The sequence below is a fragment of the Montipora capricornis genome, chromosome 10 (genome assembly GCF_036669925.1).
Source record: "Montipora capricornis isolate CH-2021 chromosome 10, ASM3666992v2, whole genome shotgun sequence".
NCBI lineage: Eukaryota > Metazoa > Cnidaria > Anthozoa > Scleractinia > Acroporidae > Montipora > Montipora capricornis.
The window spans coordinates 11,798,248-11,823,247 of NC_090892.1; the positions used below are offsets into that span (position 1 = coordinate 11,798,248).

Consider the following 25,000-nt stretch of genomic DNA (forward strand, 5'->3'; position numbering starts at 1 on the left):
CATGATGTTGCGACATGTGTTGAACGCGCCGGCCAAACGCACGCAACATTTTCAACGCAAACATATCGATGTTTATGTGCCCCATCCCCAGGCGCCCAACAAAGTGGACCTAGTGCGCATGCCCCAGTGCAACAATGTTGCGTGAACGTGGCCAAACGAGTACAACAACATGCAACATCCAAAATGTTGCACGAAAAATTTGACCCAACATCATCCAACATGTTGCAACACATCACAACATATCGCAACAGGGTGGTCAAACGTAAGCAACATGTTGTGCCCAACAATGTTGCAAGATGTTGCGTTGAAATGTTGCGTGCGTTTGGCCAGGCCTTTATGCTTGATGACGTCTGACTTGCTAATTTCACCACCAATCCTTCAATTTGAAAATTAAACTCGTAAATTTTAGCATGAGCTTAATCCCAGAGGAGCAAACTTGTAAATAAAACCCACGTGCGAAAAGTATTGCAAGTCCAGACGATGTGAATAATTTTGTGCAAACGAGGCTTGGGGGTGAATTTTGAGCATATTTCATAATCATGCATAAGGCCTATTGTTCCTGGTCACTTAGAGTGAGTGGCGCCGATAGATCCTCTTTCATTGAAGATGCGATTCAAGCCAACGAGCTCACTTCAGTTTCCACCAACTGTGTGAAAGAGATAAATTACATGACTGAGTTTATTTATGACAGTGTTGAAAGCTTTTAAATTCAGATATTGAGCATATCAAAGGGCGTATTCCCTATAATTTACCTTTGTGTATATACTCAGAGTCGGCCATCCCGACTTATAGGTAGTCAGCTTGCCATTTGTACAATTTACCTTGAAAATAATTCTGGTTTTTCGATGCGGGCCGGCGAGGTCCGGGATTTCGCTCTGTGGAAGTTCCTGTGGAATGATTTCCGTACAGGTCCCTACTTCATTATGCATGCAGAATAAATTAATTATTCATTCGCGCTATTGTTTTGTAGAACAATACGTATACTCAACAGAACCGAAGATATACATGGGTAATTTGTACTTACGGGATGAATAAAAACGGATCTCATTTTCTCCCTCCCTCCCTCTCTCTCTTCTTTCCCTTCATCGCCCACCCCGTTACTCGTTTTTGTCTCAGCTTTCCTCTTTCTATCCCTCCGTCTTGTTCTTATTTCCAGACCCCGCCCGGCCTTTTCTGCCATTTTATCCCATGATATGTCACTCGCAGCTTGCCTCGAACTCCGACTCTCTGTAAACCTTTGGATTACTTCTCTCTGATCTTGACCACTGAGGTAACGTGTCAAGTTGCTAGTTCACACCTTAAAATGATATTTACTTTGAATTCTGGCTGACTATTTACATAACAATGATACGTAATTATATACACGTGCCGCGCCGAGCACCTACAATCGAACTTACACTTGTAGGTTACCGTTAAGAGATCCCTGTTTTACTACTCTTGAAACAACCCATCCCTTTAATAATGCTAACCGTAACCCTAATTACGACTAAAGGCACTGTTTAGGCTTAAGGTTAGTCCCTGTGATAGTTTTAGGTTTTCCAATATACAGTATTTGCTGTGAACTGTGACCTGCTTTTCCTTCATGCCCCGTGCGTGCGGCACACTTATAAGTTCACTGCGTGGAAGAGTATACCACGCTTAAAGTCTAATTGGTGCATCTTTCATGGGAAACTTTCGTGCACGAGTTCATTGCAATTAAAATCGTTTCATATTTCTCTTCTTTTGAAGCAAACTTGTGTCTTCGTAATAATCAAGATGGCTACCGAAGTAAAAGGGTCACAGCAATGGAAGATTTGATCATTTGGAAATTGTCCCTGCTTTATAGCCTTTCCAGAGTTGTGCATAGAGTGGTGCAAAGAAAACAATTTACTTTCGTCTGCCGTGTCCAAAACCTGTGTGAAAACGCAGTCAGTTGGCAAAGACAAAGTGCCGCATCGGGAAATGGATCTGTTTCGCGATGCTCAAGAAAAAACTGCAATGGATAGCCTTCAATCCGCCAGAACACATATTAATTTTCTGACCGTAAACTTTCCTTGAAAAAATATTAGCCCTAGCTACCTGTGGCCGGAAAGTTTACAACTGCCTACAAGACAAGGGCTACCGTCATCTCACCGCAGTTAACCATCGCTTAAACTTCGTCGACCCAGACAAACGAGCCCACAGCAGGGCATTGAAAAGACATGATGGGGAGTGAAACGAAGTATGCCTCGTAGGGGAATATCCATGGATCTCTACAAAGCTATTTACTTGGAAGTATCATTGAGCATATTGCCGATCTCTACAAAGAGCGATAAATCGCAGAATCCCTCTAAATGCACCGTTCGTGATCCTAGATACAGGAAAGGAGGAAAATATACACTTTGCAGTGTCTCGGCGAATTTTTAAGCAGACAGGAAGAACAATTTCACGATAAAAAGAGCAGGTAGCCATTAAATTTCTTATGACAGTACTTTTATTTGGTTTGTTTGTTATGTTTGCGAATCTGAACCCTATTACAACGATTGCTTGAAACTCCACTTCTTGCGCTTATTCTAAAACTGAAAAATGGGTAAAATTGCAGGAAAAGTGCCGAAAAGTGCTGTTTTCTTGAAACAAAGGAGTGTATGCATAATGAAGTAGGGACCTGTGCGGAAATCTTGCCGTTCCTGTCACGTGGTTAAATTAAAATTTGTTGCCTTTGCTCACTCGCAGTCAACGTAGAGGAAGAGAAAGATTACACAGGAGCTATAATTGGTGGTGTCATCGGAGGTTTCCTGTTTATTGCTGTCATCTGGTGCTTTAGTAAAAAGAACAAAGCAAAAACAAGGGTAACCGCAGTAGAGCTCCCCCATTGAAGAGATGAAACTCATTCACATTTCATCGCATCGGAGACGCGCCCACGATTAAAGTAGTGGTAGCTTTGTTATACCACTGTTAGGTGCATGTTGTAGTCGAGTCGCATTCAAGAATCCTTTGTGGAAAACGTAGCTTTAAAGAGGTCGAACACACTGATGAAGGTCACTGTGGAGCCTAAGAGAAAACGATTAGGATCCCTAGTTTAAGTGAATGTTTTCGAAGGCCTAGTCATTTTCAAGTTGCAAGGAATATACGCGTTAGTTACAGTATTCGCTTATAAGCTGGAACCAAATAATTTCCGTTGCCTAAAGGCTCGGGAAATTATTTAATTTCGACAAAACGCGCGTAAATTATTCCCTAATTTCACAGGTCACCATTTGATTACGCATGCATAAATATTTTTGACCAATCATCTTTGAAAAATGAGTGGTTTCCCCAATGGACCTCTCTAGCTTATACGTTTTATTTTCCCATTTCAGACCACGTAATGTTTCCAAGGGAATTTTCCTTTTGTTTTTTCATTAGTTACGCATACATATGCACGTGCATAAGACTACATTTGAAGAAACTGTTTCCTCGAGTAACACCTCGTGGCCTGAAATGGGAAAACAAAATGTACAAGCTAAAGAGGTCCATCTTCTTTTTGGATTTCAATAACACTTGTAAAAGTCTCATTGCTTTTCCGGCATATGCACACTCCGCGCAAAAGTACCACTGATGTTGTAAGCACCGTTCTTTTAATTATTCACTGAAGGAATAATAAGGAATAATTTATCGCGTATCTTTGAAATACAAGCGAAATTAATCCTTAATTTCACTGGGGCGCATTGCGATTACATGATTAATACATGAAGGGAAAAATCATTAATAATAAAGAGCATCCATTCCAGCAATGTCTGCTCTGAAGGCTTAATAGGCTTTGCACCTCTCAACCTCAGCCATTCGGTGAGTTCGTCGTAAACCGAATCACTTTTTTGGGAAGACGATTTTGGCAGGAGAAAACGACGTGATTCTGACTCGCTCTCCGTTACGCCCTATTGTGTACATTTTTTCCAAAGAGCTACCTTTTATATTCATTTCCTTTACAAATTACTATCACTTGTGTGATAAAACAAAAGATCCTCACACAATACTCATACTTGGTAAAACAAAAGGTTGAGAAGTCATGTCAAAAACTCGTGCTTCGTGTTTCATCAGAGGTTTCAAACACCTCGAAACAATTTAAAGTACTCCGCCTACCGCGTTGTGCTTTCATTTGCTTCTCGGTGTTTGGAATCGCTGATGAAACACTCGCAGTCGCTTTTAACATACCACTTCAAACTGGTCAAGATGCTCCACGGGAGCGTATTAAGCGCTGGAATGTGACAACAAAGCGTGGAATTCACAATGGTTTATGTATTCGCGACTATAAAGTTTAAGTGCCCCATCTTGGTAATCTCTTTTGCCGTATAATCCACGGACTCTGGTTCGAAGTGTGGTTTTTTATTTTGTCCATCTATGGTTCAAGTTCCTCAAGCGCCAGGACAACCGGCTCCTTCGATTCAACAAGCCCAACAAGCTCCGCCTCAAGCGGCGAATACAGAGGTAGACATGCTTTCTGTTTTTCACACCGGAGTCAGTATCGTTATTTGGAAAGTTATGCTTCGCTGGTCGAATGTTAATTTTTCTGAGCTCTCGTGTTCGTCAGGTTATTTCGCATTTACCAATTCCTTGTTTATGTTACCTTATTTTGATTTGGGACATCATCAATACTTCTTAGGTACTCCTATTTCTTATGTGATATGTTTGGCGTTCGCAGCGCTAAAGGCCATGTTACACGAGGTAATTTTTCTTGCAACTCGCAACGCAACGATGACGAATAAAAAACCTTTCAAGTTGCAGAGGGTATGTTACACGTTGGCAACTTCTTTCGCAACTTGCAACGCGTACAATAACAAACAAGATGGCGGACGCGGTAAGTCGCCAAAAGATGAGCTCTGATTGGCCCATTCTGACAAAATTGCGTTGCGAGTTGCAGAGGTTTGTCACACGCAAGCAACTTGTCTCGCAACGTTGCGAAAAGTAGAGGGTCGTTCTACTTTTCTCGCAACTCGCAACGCAACAATTGCACTTGCAAAATGGGGGTGTTACACGTGAATTTTTTTCTCGCAACTTGCAACGCAACGTTTGTTGCGATGCGAGTTGCAAGAAAAATTGCCTCGTGTAACATGGCCTTAAGCGTTCGCGGCGCTAAGGGTTCGGTCATCTACATTTCAGTTTTTCTGACCGGGAGCATCTACTACGTGTCTCTTGTACCTCTTAGATGTATTTCGCTGTACTGAACTTGAATCCTCCTGGCGTTCATTCAATTTATTTTCTTTTGGGACAACAACTACAAGTTGCGTGTGTTTGACAATAACTCAACCTGAGAAAATGATGTCAAAGACCCACTAGTTTAAGAATGCAATGCATGGTACGCGGCTGAATAAATATGCAGCACGAGAATTTCGTGCTTTCAGACTTTTAAAACTCGTGTTTTCAATGTATAATAAGCTGCATTTACACGCTAAAATTTTAAGCTGGTGAGTAAATGACATCACTTTTCCCTTGATCCAACCCTCTGACGTCTAACCGGCCAGTAATGGCGGAGCGTAAAATCCAATTCTTACATTGAAAATAAACAGCCATTGGATAAAAATCATTGCTCAGAATTTTGCCAGTCAGGCGTTAAGCAAACACATAAAAGATGAAGAAAAAGAAGAAATGAAATGAAATGGTCAAAGTAGCAAGTAGTTGCTTTTTGTTTGCAGTTGGGTCTCTCGGCCGGGGACTGAGTTCAGGTGCCACTTAAGTGTGTTTGGCTGTACCCGAACCTCGGGTTCCGTTGACTTTTATTTGCTTACATTTGGGTCTCTGGGTCAAAGGCACGCATATTGAACTGGGTTCGGATGCCAATCGTTTGTCAATGCTTGGCTTTGGGTTACCACATCACTGAATTTCGCCTTCATCATCAGTTCGAATCGTTTGTTCACCGGGGCCTTTCTGACTGGGCATGAATACTCCAGACTGATGTAGGCTCAGGTGCCATTTAGATGTGTTTGGCTACGACTGAACTTTCCATTGGGTTGAAATTAACTGACATTTGCGTCTTGGCTGGCCAAAAAAAACTTCGTAATGTCTACTGGGCGTTTTTGGCTATGGTTAGATGTCGTCAACTCGGTTAATGTCTCGTGTCTTTTTTGCCTCTCTGGCTGGCGTGGGTACTAGGATGGGGTCACTGGCGCCGTTTACGTGTTCGGTAATATTTTACATAACTTGACCTTCAGGTATTTCCCCAACTAGGTTTTAAACACCCAATCCACTCCCCTAAAATATCAAGAACCCTTCCCCTTACCTAAATCATAAACTAAAGACTATACTTGAATTATACTAATAACTATCACCTAGCACGTACATGCTGGAAAAATATTTCCGCGGCGACATTTAACCCTTTTGATTACGATCTGGCCAAATGCGTCCAGGTATATCCACCTTCCTTTCTACCCTTGTGACGTCATCACGTTTAACGGTCAAAAACAGCTTTGTCCAATAACTTGTGCAGGGAGAAGAGATCTTTCAAACTATACCAGAATGAGCACAATTCAGTCAAGGAAACTGGAGTTAGAGCCAAAAAACCATGTAATATTGACCAGAAAAATCTCCATGAAAATCTTGCTCCATGGCCCACCTACGTTTTTGAGCATCTCATTCTAAGATGAAACGTTTCCCACAAACCCTTCCCACCAAAATCGAGCTTACTAAATGCCCAGCAAGTTAAAAGAAAAAAAAGAGAGGCAAGTAAAGTGAAAAGAGAAGCGCTTTCTGCGCATGCCCGAACTTTGCAACAGTTTGTTTTACCCCTCCATTAAAAGACCACGGAGTGTACAGCCTGTAAACGGGTTTTTGGTGAGATTTAGCTGTAAAAAAGGGCGACAGTGACCAAAAAACCCCTCGACTAAATTGAAAACGTACGTGTTTTTCGGCCACGTCTTAATTATAAGTAGCCAAAGGGTTAGGACAGATTAATTTAAAAGAACGAACAAAGTCAATTAAAATAAAGCGACAAAAACGAGTCAAGAGATTCTGATTCCTTAAATTCTCTTGGTAAGCTGTTCCATATTGAGGACTCTAATTAATTAAAGAAATTGTCACGGATATAAAAAAAAAGATGTACGAGAAAAAAATTTGTCTTAAAATGCAATCCTGACCATGTATGGCACAGCGCTTTTGACCTTCAAGAAAGGAGAAATACCCTGGGTGGGTACGTCATGTCTGTCGGTACATATGGGCACCCTGGGTGGGTACGTCATGTCTGTCGGTACATATGGGCACCCTGGGTGGGTACGTCATGTCTGTCGGTACATATGGGCACCCTGGGTGGGTACGTCATGTCTGTCGGTACATATGGGCACCCTGGGTGGGTACGTCATGTCTGTCGGTACATATGGGCACCCTGGGTGGGTACGTCATGTCTGTCGGTACATATGGGCACCCTGGGTGGGTACGTCATGTCTGTCGGTACATATGGGCACCCTGGGTGGGTACGTCATGTCTGTCGGTACATATGGGCACCCTGGGTGGGTACGTCATGTCTGTCGGTACATATGGGCACCCTGGGTGGGTACGTCATGTCTGTCGGTACATATGGGCACCCTGGGTGGGTACGTCATGTCTGTCGGTACATATGGGCACCCTGGGTGGGTACGTCATGTCTGTCGGTACATATGGGCACCCTGGGTGGGTACGTCATGTCTGTCGGTACATATTGCCACCCTGGGTGGGCACGTCATGTCTTTCGGTACCTATGGGCACCCTGGGTGGGTACGTCATGTCTGTCGGTACATATGGGCACCCTGGGTGGGTACGTCATGTCTGTCGGTACATATGGGCACCCTGGGTGGGTACGTCATGTCTGTCGGTACATATGGGCACCCTGGGTGGGTACGTCATGTCTGTCGGTACATATGGGCACCCTGGGTGGGTACGTCATGTCTGTCGGTACATATGGGCACCCTGGGTGGGTACGTCATGTCTGTCGGTACATATGGGCACCCTGGGTGGGTACGTCATGTCTGTCGGTACATATGGGCACCCTGGGTGGGTACGTCATGTCTGTCGGTACATATGGGCACCCTGGGTGGGTACGTCATGTCTGTCGGTACATATGGGCACCCTGGGTGGGTACGTCATGTCTGTCGGTACATATGGGCACCCTGGGTGGGTACGTCATGTCTGATGTCACGTCATATGTCTCTTCTGCGTATCCTCGGAAATAAAATTTTAACTTCAACTTTATTTAAAGAATAATTGACAATATACAGGACAAAAGGACTCGTCCTCAAATAGCATTTGCTAATCTGGACGGAACAGTCACATTAAAAGATTACAATGAAAATAATAAGTAATTACTAAATTGAGAAAAGAAGACTTAATATAATTTCTTGCACATATTGTGTCAACTTAAATCCTTAGCATAACTACAAGTTCAACGACTCTTACGAGGTATGTTTGAATGAAGACCTCAAGTTCTATTTGTACGTTTTTAGGGCAGAGGTAATTTGGGAAATATCAATATAGTCACCATGCTTCTTAAGAATATTAAAAAGGAAAGAGTGGAGTTTCGTTTGAAAGTGTTTTTTGGGGTGCTCTCTCTCTGGGAACTATTGTTCAGGGGGGCTGGGACTGGTGGTCAAACATAGCGGTCCACTTTTTCTCCTAAGGAATGAGTCCTCCCAAATAGAATCCTCAAAAGGGCCCCCAAGAAACTTTTTAAAGCGCAAAATGACAAGTGGTAATCGCCGTCGGCAACGAAGTGAACACAAAATCTGACAACGGATTTTGTCGCAGAGTCACTAATTGGCAATCCATGTCGGGTAAGGATTTCAATTAACAAAATCCGTCGCGAAATCCATTTTCGGATTTTGTGTTCGCTTGGAAATCCGAAGATCCAGATTTTAATATCTAAGTCCAGATTTCCCAATCGAACGCACCCTTAGTCTCTCTCCCTGCCTTACAATTAATTTGTAAAAGCTGAAGCATTATGGATCGGTTCTTGTGTAGGTAAAGAAGAAAAGCTCCTCCCAGAAAAAAATATCCAATGGAACGAAAGTAAAGTGAAATTTTTGGGTGTCTGGCTCTCTACAGATCCCAACATCACCTTGAGAACCAATTATGATGAAAAGTTGGCAAAAATTGGAATTGTTTTAAATAGCTGGAAACTTAGACGATTAACACTGATAGGAAAAATTGTTGTTCTTAAGAGTTTAGCTGCTTCACATTTACCCTATATATTAGCGTCACTGGAAACTGACGAAAGACCTCTCAAAGAGATAAAATCAAATATTTTATGATTTTTATGGAATAACAAAAGAGATAAGATTAAACGTAGTATTTGATTAACAGTTATGATAAAGGGGAGCTCAAAATGATCGACATCTCAGTCGTACAATAAATCCCTTAAATTAGCTTAGGTAAAAAAGTGTCTTGATGGGGAAAATATGGGAAAATGGAAACTCTTCTTTGGGGAAGAACTTGAGAGATACGCTGGAAAGCTTCTTTTCAGTGGTAACCTCAATAAAAAGGATACTATAGAGATAACTGATGTAAACAACACCCTAATCCGCGAAATTCAGAGTATTTGGGCAGAAGTTAATTTCGAAGGGTCGGTCAAATCGCAGAATCAGTTTTTGGCAAAAACTTCCTCGGCACAACTTATTAATTAGAGTAGGGAACAAACCTATTTTTTACAAAAAGCTATTTTTAAAAGGCATTTCTGAAGTTAAACACATAATGAGAGACTACAACAAGTTTTTCTCTTTAGCCGAGGTATCGAATTTCTACAACATACAAATACAACCATTAACCATTTTTGGACTCGTATCTTCAGTTCGGTCTATTAGGACCCCTGTGACAAAAGAAGCAAGTGAAACAAGACACGAGGATTTCTATAGTTCTTTTATTAAAAGACGAAAGGCCAACAAACTGGTATACAAAAAGCTCATATCTATGAAAGCTAATAGCCCTGAAAAAAGCCAAATAAAATAGGACGCTAAATGTGAATCTGAAAATTGCCATAAACCTGACTGGAAAAACGCCTATAAACTAGCTTTTCGCTGCACCAAGAGCACTAAATTGTCTAACATTCATTATAGGTTCTCACATAGAATATTACCGACGAATATTAATTATTTTTTAATGGACAATGAACTTTATTTAATTGAAGATATAACATAAATTAATGTAGATAATAAAAAACATATTGAACATAGACCGAAAGAGTTCACGTAAACGGGACTGAGATACTAAAAATATATTATCTATATACATGATAAAATAAAATAAAATAAAACATTGGCCATCTAGAAAGAAAAAATATATATATATATAATTACAATGATTCAAAAACAACAACTAGCTATCATACAAAATTGTTCCTTTTAAAGCCAGACTACAAATTATTGCACCCCCTGAAACAAAAAACTACCGACGAATTGTTTTTTGACAAAAATTGGCCTTAAAAATAATTCTAACTATACCTTTTGCGGAGATTTCCCTGAAGAACTTTGTCATCTCTTCTGGCATTGTAAAAAACCTCTTGTTTTTGGGATGATTTATTACTGTGGTTGAAAGAGAAAGCCATCATCCCAGACATTTACCAAAAGAGTATAACTGTCTTATTAGAATTGAAACCAGAAAGCTCTTCAAGTCATAATGTTTTAATCAATTTCTGTTTCCTAATTGCCAAGTTCTTCATTTGGTGCTGTAAAATAAGGGAAACCCCTCCAAAGATTAACGGTTTTCTTCCCCTACTGTCTTCTCAATATAAGATCGAATCGTTCACTTACACCAAGGAGAATAAGAAATGGATCCTTTCACAGAACTTTTAAAGTAAAGTAAGACAGAAAAGTTAGTCTCGCAGTATCCCTTTTCCCCTCCAGATTGAGCGACAATCAAACAAATAAGATATATGTGTAAGTAAATATACTTGTAAAAGTTCCGCCTTACCGTAATATAAGATATCAATGCACTTTTCAGACATGTTGTATTTAGCTGCCATATACCTGTAATTTACTGTACTCTCTATTTCTGTTCACTGGTTTGTTTTATTTTGTAACTGTATACCTTTTTTTCCTTTAATAAATTAAACAAAAAGCAAAAAACAAAAACAAACAAAATATCAATAGTTCACGCTCTATCATGTGATCCTGTCTGTCAACCAGGAAGGATATCGAAATCCTCCAATTATAATGAGCTATTTTAACAACTTCTTTCCTCGACTCAGAAGGACGTCTATGAAATAAACGCCAAAGAGTTTACCGTTTTCTTTCGCTTATTCTAGGACCTTTGACTTGGCCACCGTTCATATTTAGAACACTATTTTGTTTCGAGTTGCTAACGCACACCCGCTAAAATTCGCGCCTTAGGGAACCTAACAATACATCAGTTCGGAAACGTAATAATATGATTAACAAAATTTTAAGATGTCTAGACAAATATTACACATATGCAAATCAGCTAACCTCTGACAACGCAAATCCACAAAGACAGAAAAATCTTATAAAAAAACTTTTCCAGCCAAAGCTTTATCGAAACAAACGACATATTTGCTATTTAATAGAGGGAAGAAAAAACTTCCCATTTCATTGCGTGCGTGCAAACAAGCAACACACTCCTTTTCAAAAACTCATCACAACTAAATAAGCTCCGACCAGTGTTTAGGATCAAACCCGTTACTGAAGAACCCTTTCGTTGAATGATGAACCAAAAAAATGGGCAACAAGCTTTCTTTCAAATAATTCTTGACAAACATAAGTTAGTCAAATTTCCGATTGTTACTTGAAGACTGTGCAGAGATGAGTACAAATAAATATAAATTAGTCAGACAGCAGAGATCATGCACAGATCCACTCAAGGTGTTCTATTCCTTCTTTTAGTCTTGTTTATCCAATAGGCCACGTTTGATATATCAAAATTCACAAATGGCTGCAGACTTTATGGTTAAATTTCAATGATATTGCTTTGTTTAGAATTCCCTCCTTGAGACTTGTGAAACAAAGAAAACAGAAGTGAGCCGTGATTTTGACAATAAAGCCTCGTAGCCATGCCTGAATATTGATAATCGAACTCGGCCTATTAACGTTCCATTCTTGAGCTCCATCAGGGTATATTTTGTTTAAAGATCCACCAAAATGCCACAATGACTTCGACGCCATTGCACGTTAATTAAATATTCTACTGTGTCCACCGCATAAAATCTACGCATTTCTACTACCCCTGGAAACCTAACAAAAATAGCCGGGCGCAGAAGACTTAACACACAAAGACAATACTTAGCAGGGGAGTGACAGGTTTTCATTTTCCGACTCGGGAAAAAAACGGAGAAATTCTACTCGTATTCTGACTGGATTGCCTATGGCAACCCAGTAATAAGAAGAGTTCGAGATTGTTGTCAATATTGCAAGACGGTGCACAGCTGTAGTTGTACAGCTCTAAGGCTTCACTGACATTTCAAAAGAAATTCAAAATGAGATATACGGCCATTTTTATTTGTTTAAAAATGTGTTGTTGAGTTGAAAGGAAACTCCAGAAACTAGTAATTTTTTTTAAATTTGGTTCATTTCCAGACATTAACGGCAAAAATCACTTACTGACACACACACAAAAAGAAAGAAAAACGCGGCAACAACAGAAAACTTAAATGGTAAATGGAAGAGCCAGTTATGCGCGGGGGAACAGGACACAAGTTTTACAGCAGCAGAGCTACATTGTTGCTGCCCGAACATAATTAATTCTTCGGTTTTTAAACTTAAGCGTTCAATTTTTTAAAACCAAAAAACAAACTTCAGTAGCAAACGAAGACATTTTGATTAGCTTTTGCGAAAAATGAATTTTACTGTCCTGGAGTAGTCGCGAATAATCATAAAAATTAAAATAAGTGGATCTGTAACCAAGGCAAGAGGGATGAAGAACTTCTTCCAGAAAAACCCAATGTTGTTTTCCAACAAGTCCGTATTTATGGTGCAAATGAAGTTGACTATGTACCATGGTAATGTCGATAAGATGACAGGAGAATACCACATCGCAAACTTGAGCAAGAATTTCCGAGCCCCTAAGGCATTCCTTGCGTTGTCCATCTCAATTCGCTGTCTTAGATGTGGTAGATCGCTCATCTCGTCTGGTCCAACTTTTGTTTTTCGATATTTAAGATTTCTATAGGTCATCCAGATTAGTGGGATGAGCGCTAACCATGTAGAAGAAGCAAACACATGTATGAAAACTAGTCGATGAATATCCTCACGTATCCCGGTAAGCCACAAGAGGGAAAGCAGAAGCGCGAATGATGTTAAGAAGAGAGTAGCCAGTGTTAAGCATCGCTTTGTCAGTCTTCCTCGATGGAAATGCGGATGGACGTAAGCGATATAGCGTTCAAATTGCAACAGAAAATGAATGGAAAGCTTTGATCCAATCAGAAAGTCCGCCACGACGGAAACGATGTGCGACAAAATGTCAAGATCAAGTCCACCAACGTCTGCGCCGCGAAGGATTTCTGTGATCCCAAAGAAAGGAAGAAACATCGTACCGGCGAAGAATGAAAGAGCGATCATTGTGTGAACGATTCGGTCCAATGGTTTGAGAGTCAAATGCAACGGATTTTTAACAATTGCGATTGTAATAATGATACTCGTAAGGCCTGTAACTAGAGCCAGCAGTAGAGCAAATGATCCAGTAGCCAAACTTACTCTCGATCGAAACTCCATGGGCATGTATATCGAATCTCCGAGATCAACGCAAGATCGAAAAAATTATGCGTCGTCTTCTTAAAATCGATTAAATTTTATACTTTCAGAGCCAGAAAGCAGGTGGCGGACAAATTTTACGTCCCTCGGTGACATATTGACTCGTTTCTTTAAACATTGTCCGTAAATATGAGAAGTGATCTATTGTAATGGAAGTTTTTTTATACAGTACGGCAAGACTTTGTACAATCTGAGCTATAAGTTAATTATTTCTTCCTAACTCAACGCAGTTTCTGCAAATCAGAGAAAACAGGAGTGAGGGCATGATTGGAAAAATGTGAAGATACACATTTGCCGCTGTTCTCCCCTTTTATCTGCTTGACGATTGATTAAAGTTAATTACTGCTTATTCTTGATGTTTACGAGCCAACTGCTGTCATAAAAAGGGGTTCATCCTATGGAAGGGAAGTGACTCGAATCAATTTGACTTTGTACAGTCAATGAAGAATAAGTCGCAAAAATCGAAACCAAGCGTGGTTTATTTGACTGATTATTCACTCGACTAGTTCCAGTTGTTTTTGAAGGAAAGTCGCATCCACTTTTCATTTTGCGACGTTTGATAGTACAAACAAAAGGCAATCGACAGGCTAAGGGCCCATTAGTTTAATTTTCAGTTGGGTATACTGACGGGACTTGAACACCCTCAGACCCTGCAGTACTTCAGTTGAAGGTTATAGTTAGTTTTCGACGAGATATCAGTTTTAAAACTTTTGAATTTAAAGTAGCGCTCTTCAATTAGCATCCGTTTTCTCTTAACCCAGGTCATCGGGGGGCCATTACAAAGCGACTCGGAATAATTAATAATTATTTCATGAGCGCGCGTTGGAGAGGAGACGTTAAATAGCCAACGAGGCGCGAAGCGGCTATAACTCGTATCATATCCAACAAGCGCGAATGGAATAGTTGTTTTATTAAATTCCTTAAACTTCAAAAGTTTGGAACTAAGAAATACGAGCGAAAAAAGCGAGAAATCCCGAGAGGAATGGAAAACACTTGGTGAAGATGCGATGTTGTGTAATATCTGGTGGTCAGACAGACGCAGGCTCATCACAAAAACATTTCTTACCTGTTCGCGTAATTCTAAACATCGGAATTGATCCAAAATTTCCACAAAACCGTTTTTTTGCTTTTTTCAGAGAGAAATTTCGGTTTCCGGCGAAAGTAATTTTATCTTAGCAACGCTCAGAGCAGTCATTTGCCATATAAGGTCAAACTAAAGTATATGAGAAAAATATTCGTGCCTCATCAGTTTCCGGTTAAATTTATGTCCAAGAAAGCAGATAAATTAAAGAAAATTTTAATTTCAACGCTAAAATGACCAAATTTTGCCTGGAAAACTTATTTTTGAGTTATTTTTCTTAAATATTTTCGTTCAACTTTCGTTTTTATAAAATGTTTCAGTTGTCTGCAAATAAGTTATATGCTGTTGGAAAGCTTATTTTCTTAGCTTTAAAATGACGTATTTTTTTCCCTCTAACTTTAAATATTTTTTGAGAAAGAAAAAACATTTTTTGGCGATAGCTGATTTCGCGCGGTTTTCTTGCGGTTGGGAAAGTAGGAAAAAGACTTCAAATCAATCAGAGCACGATAAATGCGTAAACCGAGGTTGGGAATTTACTAATTGATTTTAACGCGGTCACTGAAAAGTCCATAACCCTGAAAGGTCGATCTCTCGTATTTGGTATTGGGCCATCAGTTTACGGTATTTAAATTATTTTAGGAGGGCGCGTTGGATATTTAACAATTATCCTGCGAAATCGCGCAGAATATCGCCTGATACCTAGCCGACGAGGCCGTAGGCCGGATTGGTTAAAATCAGGCAATTTGGAAAACTACCGTCTTTCTTCGCGACTCACAAAATTACGTATCGCAGTATGTCTGTTGAGTACGCACGACGAATAAGAGCGCGCTGTGACCATATTTGAACATTGTCAAAATGTGTTGAATAATAAGAAGTGATAGATACCCAGCGAGGCGCGGAGTATGGCGTTCCGTTACGGACATCATGATGGAAACACAACACGTAAACACCAAACCTCGTCACAAAATGACAAAACCACTACACATGATAACGTTGCCACAGTGCACAAAGTCTATGACAAACACCAAAACCTCAAGACAAGAAAAAGGTTACATAAGAAAGTTACGGCTTTCCCACCCTGCTAGCAAAGCCTTTCTTTTGCTTGCTCCATTTTGGCGTTCTCGAGATAGACTGCATGAATCGAGTAAGATCTTTATTGGGTATGTGCTGCATGTTGCCAGGATACAGTCTCAACCCCTAGGCTAATATGCCAGATCTCTCCGACATCTTGGTTTTTCACTAAACGCATGCTCGCAGTGGAAAAGCTAGTTTAACGAGAGGAAACAAGATTAACTAGTCCAGAAGTTCCGGCTGCGGCAGCTTCAAAGAGTTGACGCTATTCAGGCAGGGCCTCCTTTTCTCCTCATCCGTAAAGAAAAAGACAAAAGGAGGCTCTGCTTCCAGGGTGTGGCTTTCCATACCTGCTGGGTTATGAACGTCTGACGCTGTTGATGAGATTTAACCCATGAAAGTGAGATTAATCGTCGTAATTGGATAACCGAGATTGAATGATCTAACCAGAGAGCTAGAAACGAAATATATGTCTGAGGTCGAAAATTCAATAATATGATAAAAGCAATATGAGCTTGCTTGCTCGATTTTAGCGTTCTCGGGAAAGACTCTGCAAAAATCGAGTAAGATCTTTGTTGAGTATGCGCTGCATGTTGCTTTACAGTCTCGAACCCAAACCTAATATGCCAGATCTCGACGCCATCTCAATTATAACCATCGTTTTTATCACTAAACGGATGCTTGCACTGGAAAAACGGGTTTGACGAAAGACCAGAAATTCGGGCTGCGGCGGCTTCAGGCAGAGCCTCCTTTTCTCCTCCTCAGTAAAGAAATCAAAAGACAAACGGAGGCTCTGCTAGAAGGGTGGAGCTATGAATAAAAGACCTAAAAAACCGGTTAAACGGCTCTGATCGGACATGAATCTTCTCTAATGTTGGAATATACATGTACAGAGCATAACTGAGCCTACAAGTAATAAAAAAAACTCCTTTCCTCACCATTTTGTTTGTTTTCTGATTAATTTTATTGGATAATTCTATTTTGATTTTACAACCGATCGCGATCAGTTTCCATATTAGGTCATACGGTATATGGGCTTATAAGAGAGAGGTCCAAAATTTAATAATGTTCTAGATTAGCTCTGTTTTACGCCGAGTGGGTTTTCCTCTTAGAGAACTTCCTTTGGGTGTCAGGATTCAGCCATTTTAACTGCTCCAACGAGTGGTTTAAAACAACGGACACAAATACATAAACAACAGGCAATGCACTCTGACCCGTATTATTGAACGTATTAGAGCTGCGTCCAACACTGATTCAATGAACTGAGCAATGTTTAATAAACGAGCAGGGGTGATTTATCGGGGTTTTCACCCGAAAAAAACACGACATGCGAGCTTATTGAACGGCTTCAAAAACATTCCACAAAAAGCGTGGAGTCCAGACAGTGGTGCAAAATGTGAGAGGAAGATATTAGCATTAAAAAAAAAAACACAAGACGGGCCTCATTACTATTCCTTATACAAAGAATTCTGATAAGGAGTGTTATTTCGGGTTTAAATTAAATCTCATGCACGTGACGTTTTATTGGTGCCTTGATAGGCTGTTAGGTTCATGAATCGTTAATTAATTATGGAAAGGTTGGTAAAGAGTTTCTGGTTCCTGTCAGTTTTCTCCGTTTCTCCAAAATAGATTATAAGCTCAAAAATATATATTTTATACAGAGTGCAACTAGCGCTCCATCGCCATATCTATTGCACCAAACTTTTTAGAGCGGTTTTCAATTGAATGTCGAAAGTAATTAGCGAATTTCTTTGGATTTGCATTACTTCACTCAGTGATTGGTTCAAAGTTCTCGCGCAACTTTTTCAACCAATTAGAAGTGAAACCAAAACCAATCGTGACTCGCGCGTGCACATTTTCCCGCGCTTTGTGTCGGTTTCCTGTAATTACTTCGAGTTTTGATTGGTTTTCTGGATTGTCTCCGTCCTTTTTGATTAGCCAAAGTAATTACTTTGGTTTTGGTTTTACGACACTCGATTGAAACTCGCTCTATCAGATCTTCAAGTCATTATATATACAAAGTTAAAACGTTTTTTTTTCTTCTTGGCTGTTGTTGTTGTTGTTCTTATTCTTCCTCTTCTTTCCTTCCTTGGTGGGAAGAGGATCTTTGTTTGTGTTTTCCTTGACAACGTGAGAATACCAGGTTTATCATTAAAATGGGACTGAAATGCAAAGGATAATAGCATTGACCATCTATTTACGAAAGTTAAAGGGGACAGGGTTAAAGATGGAAAGAGTATTATGCTAAAAGCTTGCATTTAATAGACTAGCCATCATCCAAACCGAGACAGAAGATGGATTTTGTTTTCGTCTGATTGGATAGTACGGTTACACTTTTAGGATTGATTCTTGCTGTAAAATAAGGAGTAACAGGTGCTCATCAAGGGAGCCTTTAAAAGGCCCAGTTACATTACAGAAAAGATCGGGACCGGACCCCTTAAAATATAGGTAGGGACCATAAATCTTTGCCGTGTAAACTATCCGTTGCATGTGTTTTGTGAAATGGCTCTAGACCCGCTATTTTTGGTTTTGGGGCCATAGGCAGCTATGGCCCCAAAACCGAAAAAAATCCCGAGTCCGGACCACTTTTTGCGGGTCAAGAGCGCTGTGTAAACGTGTCTCCGCTCCAACTAAAATAAAAATCTGGTTCGGACTCCGAAAGTCGGCAGTGTGAACAAAGTGCCAGGAACGTGGCCTTATAATTAAGGCTAGTTTTATCCCGTGGATAAACATTAGCAAAACCAATTGAGTTATCCACTGGATAGTGATTTATCCAGTGGACAGCGCTATCCACCCTTTGAACAACTGGGGCCTGGAGAGTAAACATATGGTGCATTATTACATGGCTCTGTCTCACGAGGACTGGGAACTACAAAATTCACGAATTTGATTGGTTAAAATCAAATTCCCATCTAGACCGGCATCTAGACCGGTAATGTTTTGCGGTGAAAAGATGCAAACTAAAATGCAAAAATGTTGAGTATTTTCTTCTACCAATATTTATTTATGGAAGTGCCAAACAGCATGATGACAAAAGAGAGGATGACGAGCAAACTTTGACAGAATTAAGTTCAGCTCATCGCCAGTCATCGCCGTTCGCAAGCAAAATGTCAGTTAGTACAAACCAGTTACATTAAACGAATTAAATTGTTCTTGTTTGCCATATAATAAACATCTTATTAACCGAGCTTAGACAGTCTGTATGGGAGAATCTTGACCTCGGTCGCGTGTACAGACCTCACTGCGTTCGGTGTGTACTCTCGATCTCGGTCAAGATTCTCCCATACAGACCTCCTGCTCGGTTAATAAGAGCTAATTATTGGCTACACGTGATACTAAAACTAAGCATTACCTGGCACAACATGATACACTGCTTCAAAACCCCTTCGGGTGAAAAAATGATCCGATTTAAAGATTATCGTTATCATCTCGCCAGTTCCCCGGATGTAAATTCGTTTAACACAAGAAATATTGCTATAGCTTCGAAATCTTCTCCTCCGTTTAGCATCACCCTTGTCATTGTCACTGTCTCCATCCTCATCGCATTCATCATCATCGTCGTCGTCATCGTCATCACAGTCATCATCATCACCATCATCGTCATCTTTATCGTCAACATCGTCGCGGCCGTAGACGCCACTCAAACGACGCACTGCCCGCCATCCTTGCATGATCTGGACGTAGTCGTGGCTATAAACAAAACATTAAGCCGAGAATGTTTCATTTCATTAAGAAAAATGCTAATTTTCTCTATATAATTTCATAATAAAATGCTTAACAAGCGCTGTGATTGGCCTAACCACGCAGGGGAAGAGACTCTAAGATTGCGGATCTGAATAATGAAAATGAAAAGCGAGATGTTTATTAAACAGCTTCTCGCAATAGCCGTCGACAGTTGATGTTGTATCGGCCTGGGCCCTTTTGTTCGAAAGCCGATTAACTTAATCCAAGATTAGCGTAAACTTCTGTTTCATAATTTCAACTTTTTGGTGAAAGTTTCTTTTGCTTATTTTTGTTTTCCAGGATTGAGTTCTTCTAATGTAAAGTTTTGCCGAATATCAGCTTTAAACAACATTTGGGAGTAGAGAAATAATTTTCTTGGTTAATTTGTAATCTGGGATTAGCGTTAATCGGCGGCTTTTGAACAATCGGGCCCTGAAGAATAGTATCACGAGAAAGCGCATACGGTGAGAAGTTTCCCTGCCCAAGTGGATATTTTAGGGTCATGACAATTGGGAAATAAATAAATAAATTAGAATAAAAGAATATCACAGGTAACGACAGAAAATGAATGAGGCATCTTTAGGGAGGGAAGAAGAATTTGGCTCCTTACATAGGGTGTTCGTTGAATCGTAGCTCTTTTTAATGCATTACAGTCTAATTGGGATCAATAATTTTGTTCTTTTTACCAAGACCATCGTTAGGAATGAGATTGTTAATCAAGATTCACAGCACCGGAAACAAGAAAACCCAGAAGCATTTTAACGGGGTAAAAGGAACTATGAGAAACTGACCCTGGCCCAAAAACCCTCGCAATTAGGGTAGACTACCTAATAAATCCTCTTACCAACGCTCAGTTTCAAACGTTCTGAAGTCCAAAATCAGAACTGAACCAAGAGGTACGGTGATTGTGAATCTGCAGTCAGCGTTGTTGGGATAGTTTCTAGGGAAACCAGGAGATGTAAAGGTGCCTGATGGAATTGTCAGTGGTGATCCACAAGGAACTAGAGAAGAGAAAACATGGATACGTACATATCTGCTGTTTAAGCGAGGACAGCGACAGCTACGAGATCGCCCTAAAGCAAATACGTCTGAAGCCAATGTTACACGAGCCGATTTTTAAAGCCGATTTTAACGTAACATTGCTGCATTAAAAGTTGTCTCGTGTAATGCCGCATTACCTAATGCGGCATTAATGCGGCAAGACCTAATTTTAAGATTATGGCGTGAACGCGAGCACTCGACGGGAAATTCTCAAATTTTCTCTGCAATTTTATTCTGAAATGTTGACACACACTTTCCATGCCGGAAGACCCGTAATGACCGCCAAATTTTTACATTGAACAAAAACAGGAGCTCATCAAGGGGACCGGAGGGTTAGTCTCTCATACTTGGCCATTCAGGGAGTCAACCCCTTCCCGAGTAGATTTATTTATAGAACGCCTCCCTTCGGAGATTCAGCACACCCACTGTTTCATACGCCAATCTCCCTTGGGAGATTCAGCACTCCCACTGTTGTAAAAGCCAATCAAAACAAAGCTACCTCAGCGTTAAGGGAAATACGATACTTTTCGCGGGAAAACCAGCTCCTAAATTTACTCGGGAAAGAGTTGACTCAAGGAATTAGTGGACATAGAGGTTCCCTTTGATGAGCTCCTGATGGGAAGTAGTATTTTTACACAACGCTCTCGTAGCCGTCCTTGCCGTCTTCCTTGCTTAAGCTCCCTTTTCATGGTTTTCGCTCACACGATCAACGATGGAGTGTTTTTAAGAGAAACGAAAGAAAATGTTCCCATAAGAATGGGATTCCATTCCCGGACCACTGGTTTGGGACATCAACATGACTATTGTTTCTTGGTTTAGAAAACCAATATGACGGACGGATGTTACGTCTCGTGAAAACCGAGAATTGGGGTTGTTCTGGTCCATTAGAGCATCAAACCAATCATATCCCAGATATGTCCATGGGTCACAAAGTGAACCCTCGCTCTCCTCCCCGGCTTCAACGTCAGTCATGTCAAGGAATACAGACAACGTCAAAAAATGTCCCCTTGGTAAACGCTCCACCTTGGGTGATAAACAGCTGCATTTACACAAATCTTCAAAAAGTTAAGAATGACACTAACCATTTTTGTTGGAAATAAATAGCAAATGCATAGACTTAGAGCGGTTTTCAGTTGAGTGTCGAAAGTAATTAGCGAATATTGCTTTGGTTTTGCATTACTTTACTCTGTCCCTGCGCCATTTTTCCGACCAATCAGAAGTGAAACCAAAACCAATCGTTGCTTGCGCGAGCACATTTTCCCGCACTTTGTGTCGGCTACGTGTAATTACTTCGAGTTTTGATTGGTTTACTGGATTGTCTCCGTCCTTTTGGATTGGCCAAAGTAATTACTTTGGTTTTGGTTTTGCGACACTCGATTGAAACTCGCTCTAAGAGGGCACTTGGTATTGGATATCAAAATTGGCATGTAACGTACTAGTTACACGCATTTCTCGACATAACAGTCAAAACCAAACGCATCAAATGAAATAATTCCATTTGCGCTTGTTGCTTGTCAGTAGCGGAGTCAACTTAGGCATATCCAACTCGCATGCGCTTATAGAGTAATTGCTAAATATAATTCAGAACGAATCTCTGTTGCATTTAAAGTTTCCACTGCCAAAGGAAAATTTAAATTCGTCCGGGATTTGGATTTTGCAAAATAAATCACCGATCATTACTCTTTAACTTCTTACTGTTTTTTCGTATTCATGCAGCCCTTCCCAAACACATGTGGAAAAAAAATGAAAGAGACGAGGTTTTCTCGACATTTCGATGCTCATTACGGCGAAATGAATTACTGCAAACTTAAGATAAACTTGAGCTCTCAAAAGTCACGATGGTAGTGCACTGAGGTACATAAACTATAAAGAAATTTCTTTTGTCAAGTTTTGGGATTGTAATAAATCACTCACTTGGTGCAGGTAGCGGGGAAGCCACGTTGTATTTGACAAAGAAACCTCTTCTAGTTATACTATAATCGGATCGAAAAAGAATCCTGATTATTTCTCCTGTTCCGTGAATGGTTAAGACTCCGACATTTTCCTCGTCCTCGCCGTCATCCAGATCATCAAGGTCGTCCAAGAAATCGTCATCATCGCAGTCGTCATCATCATCGTAATAAGGTTTTTTAACATCATCGTCATGATCATCATCATCATCGTCACCTCCCGTCAGTCGGCGAACAAGTCTTGGACCGACGTAAATTTCCACAAAATCATAACTAAAAAGAGATCAAGGCAATATACGACGCAGTTAGCAACATGCAGTTAATGGCTGCCCCTACAAGACTTGCATTTGCCGAAAGGCAACTGAAGGCTTTGACCAGAAACTCTCATGCATGCGCACGCGCTTTGGATATAGGCTTCATCCACTGCCTAGTAGTTCGTTCCCGGAGGCTGCTATCCTATTGAACAGAACTTCAGGGAACGAGATTGATTCAAGAAACTACTTTAATGAAATAAACTGCGTTGTTTCCATATAGAAAATATTTTCCTTGAATAAGTCCTCTTTATTCCTTTTTTTTAATTTCCAATAAATTAATTTGTTTGGCGTTTGATTCAAAGAACGCATGACACGGTGAAAAGGAAACAAAGCGTTACTTACCACTTTTCAGTTTTGAAGAAAAGAAAGTTTAGCTTGAGTTGGGATCCCAGTGGTACAGTGATTGTCCAAACACAGAAGGCGTTGTTAGGGTAACGAAGAGGATAAAAAGGAGAAGTGAAGAACCCGGATGGAGGAGTCAGTGGACCTCCACAGAGCGCTGACGTATAGAAGAAAAGAAACAGCTGATATTTTTAGTAATAATTATAATTATAATTATAATCATCATTCATCTTCTCTAGCTAATTTGGCTGATAAAAAGTGCTCTATTAATTGGGAAGACTGTATCACACAAAAATAAAGCAGATGAAGTGAAAGGTTGCTTTTTATGAGGAGGGAAAACCGGAGCACCCTGTGAAGCGTAGAGAGAAGTAACAAACTGAAACCACCTATCTTGTCGAGTCGGGGAATCGAGCCTTGACCACCTTGGTGGAGAGAGGGTGCTTTCACCACAGTACGTACCACCCTGCTCCCCTGAATTATATCAATACTACCAATATATTCATTAACCTTTCTGCTGCGACTTCAGCGGCGAGTGCGGAACAAGAAAGCGACTACGACTACTTCAGTGAGCGCAATTTTGACCACCATTACTATTGTCATCTACACATACAGCGAGTTTCAATCGAGTGTCTTAAAAGCAAAACCAAAGCAATTACTTTGACCACTGAATCCAAAAGGGCGGAGACAATCCAGAAAACCAATCAAAACTCGAAGTAAAAGCGCGGGAAAATGTGCACGCGCGAGCCGCGATTGGTTTAGGTTTCACTCTTTTAAAAAAGTGGCGCGACAACTTTGAACCGATCAGTAGAGCGAGTTTCAATTGAGTGTCGTAAAACCAAAACCAAAATAATTACTTTGGCCAGTCAGAAAGGACGAAAACAATCCAGTAAAGCAATCAAAACTCGAGGTAATTACATGTAGCCGACACAAAGCGCGGGAAAACGTGCTTGCGCGAGCCACGATTGGTTTGGGTTTCACTTGTGATTGGTTGAAAAAATGGCGCGAGAACTTTGAACCAAAACAATTCGCTAATTGCTTTCGACACTCGATTAAAAACGGTTCTAATTGAAGTAATGCAAAAACCAAATCAATTCGCTAATTACTTTCGACACTCGATTGAAAATCGCTCTATGCACCGAGTCAAAAGCTAATGAATTTCAGCTTTCAATGTATCTCTCTTCGAAGTTTTTTGTTTTCCCAGGTTATCTTTGTTTAGAACAGCTTCTTTAGCCAGGTATTGTCAACTTCGCTAATTAGTGTGCAATATATTTCATTACGTCGTAGATGCATGGAATGATATTTGAATTTACAGAAATGGGAGTCTGAAAGAAACTAAATCCTGGACAAAACCGGGTGGGAAAATGAGGCTAATGGAGGTCAAATAACTAACATCTGTTTTCTCCGCCTCCGATCCAATATTAATTTATAAATTTCGGGAAATTCCAGGACAGCGTGTCGGAGCCCTTTCTTTACACAAGTTCATTTTTTCGTAACAGATCTGTTAAGAAAACGATCAGGCAAACTCCAGTTAGCGTGTCAACGTCACAGCCTCATGAGTGGGTAAAAAAACAAAGAGTGAAAGAGTGGAAGAGTGGGATGATGAGATAATTGAAGATCTTTGGAAGTTTGATCTTTCATTGTAAAAAGAGCTATAGAAATAATAATAATAATAATAATAATAATAATAATTATTATTATTATTATTAGATTACAACAGAGTACTAAAAAAACAAAAACCTATATATATATATATATATATATATAGTGAGTAAAAAGGAAGCGAGGACGGGCAACTTCTGACGTTAAAAAGTTAAAAAATTAAAAATTTAC

At 40.2% G+C, this 25,000-nt stretch overlaps 1 protein-coding gene across 4 annotated transcripts in view; it reads right to left on the bottom strand.

Moving 5' to 3' along the window:
* Positions 1-16,741: 16,741 nt before the first annotated feature.
* LOC138022057 (CUB domain-containing protein-like) overlaps positions 16,742-25,000 on the bottom strand; it is a 21,364-nt gene continuing 13,105 nt past the window's right edge. For 3 of the 4 annotated variants that reach the window (XM_068869083.1, XM_068869082.1, XM_068869084.1), the window contains 5 exons: positions 23,171-23,327; positions 22,480-22,787; positions 20,369-20,525; positions 19,154-19,491; positions 16,742-17,963 (listed from right to left, as the gene is read on the bottom strand). In XM_068869083.1, the coding sequence (XP_068725184.1) occupies positions 17,953-17,963; positions 19,154-19,491; positions 20,369-20,525; positions 22,480-22,787; positions 23,171-23,327 (971 nt within the window). In that variant the 3' untranslated portion in view covers positions 16,742-17,952. Of the gene's footprint in view, positions 17,964-18,510; positions 19,000-19,088; positions 19,492-20,368; positions 20,526-22,479; positions 22,788-23,170; positions 23,328-25,000 lie in introns of those variants that run through there. The other variant, XR_011126509.1, reaches the window with a different exon arrangement.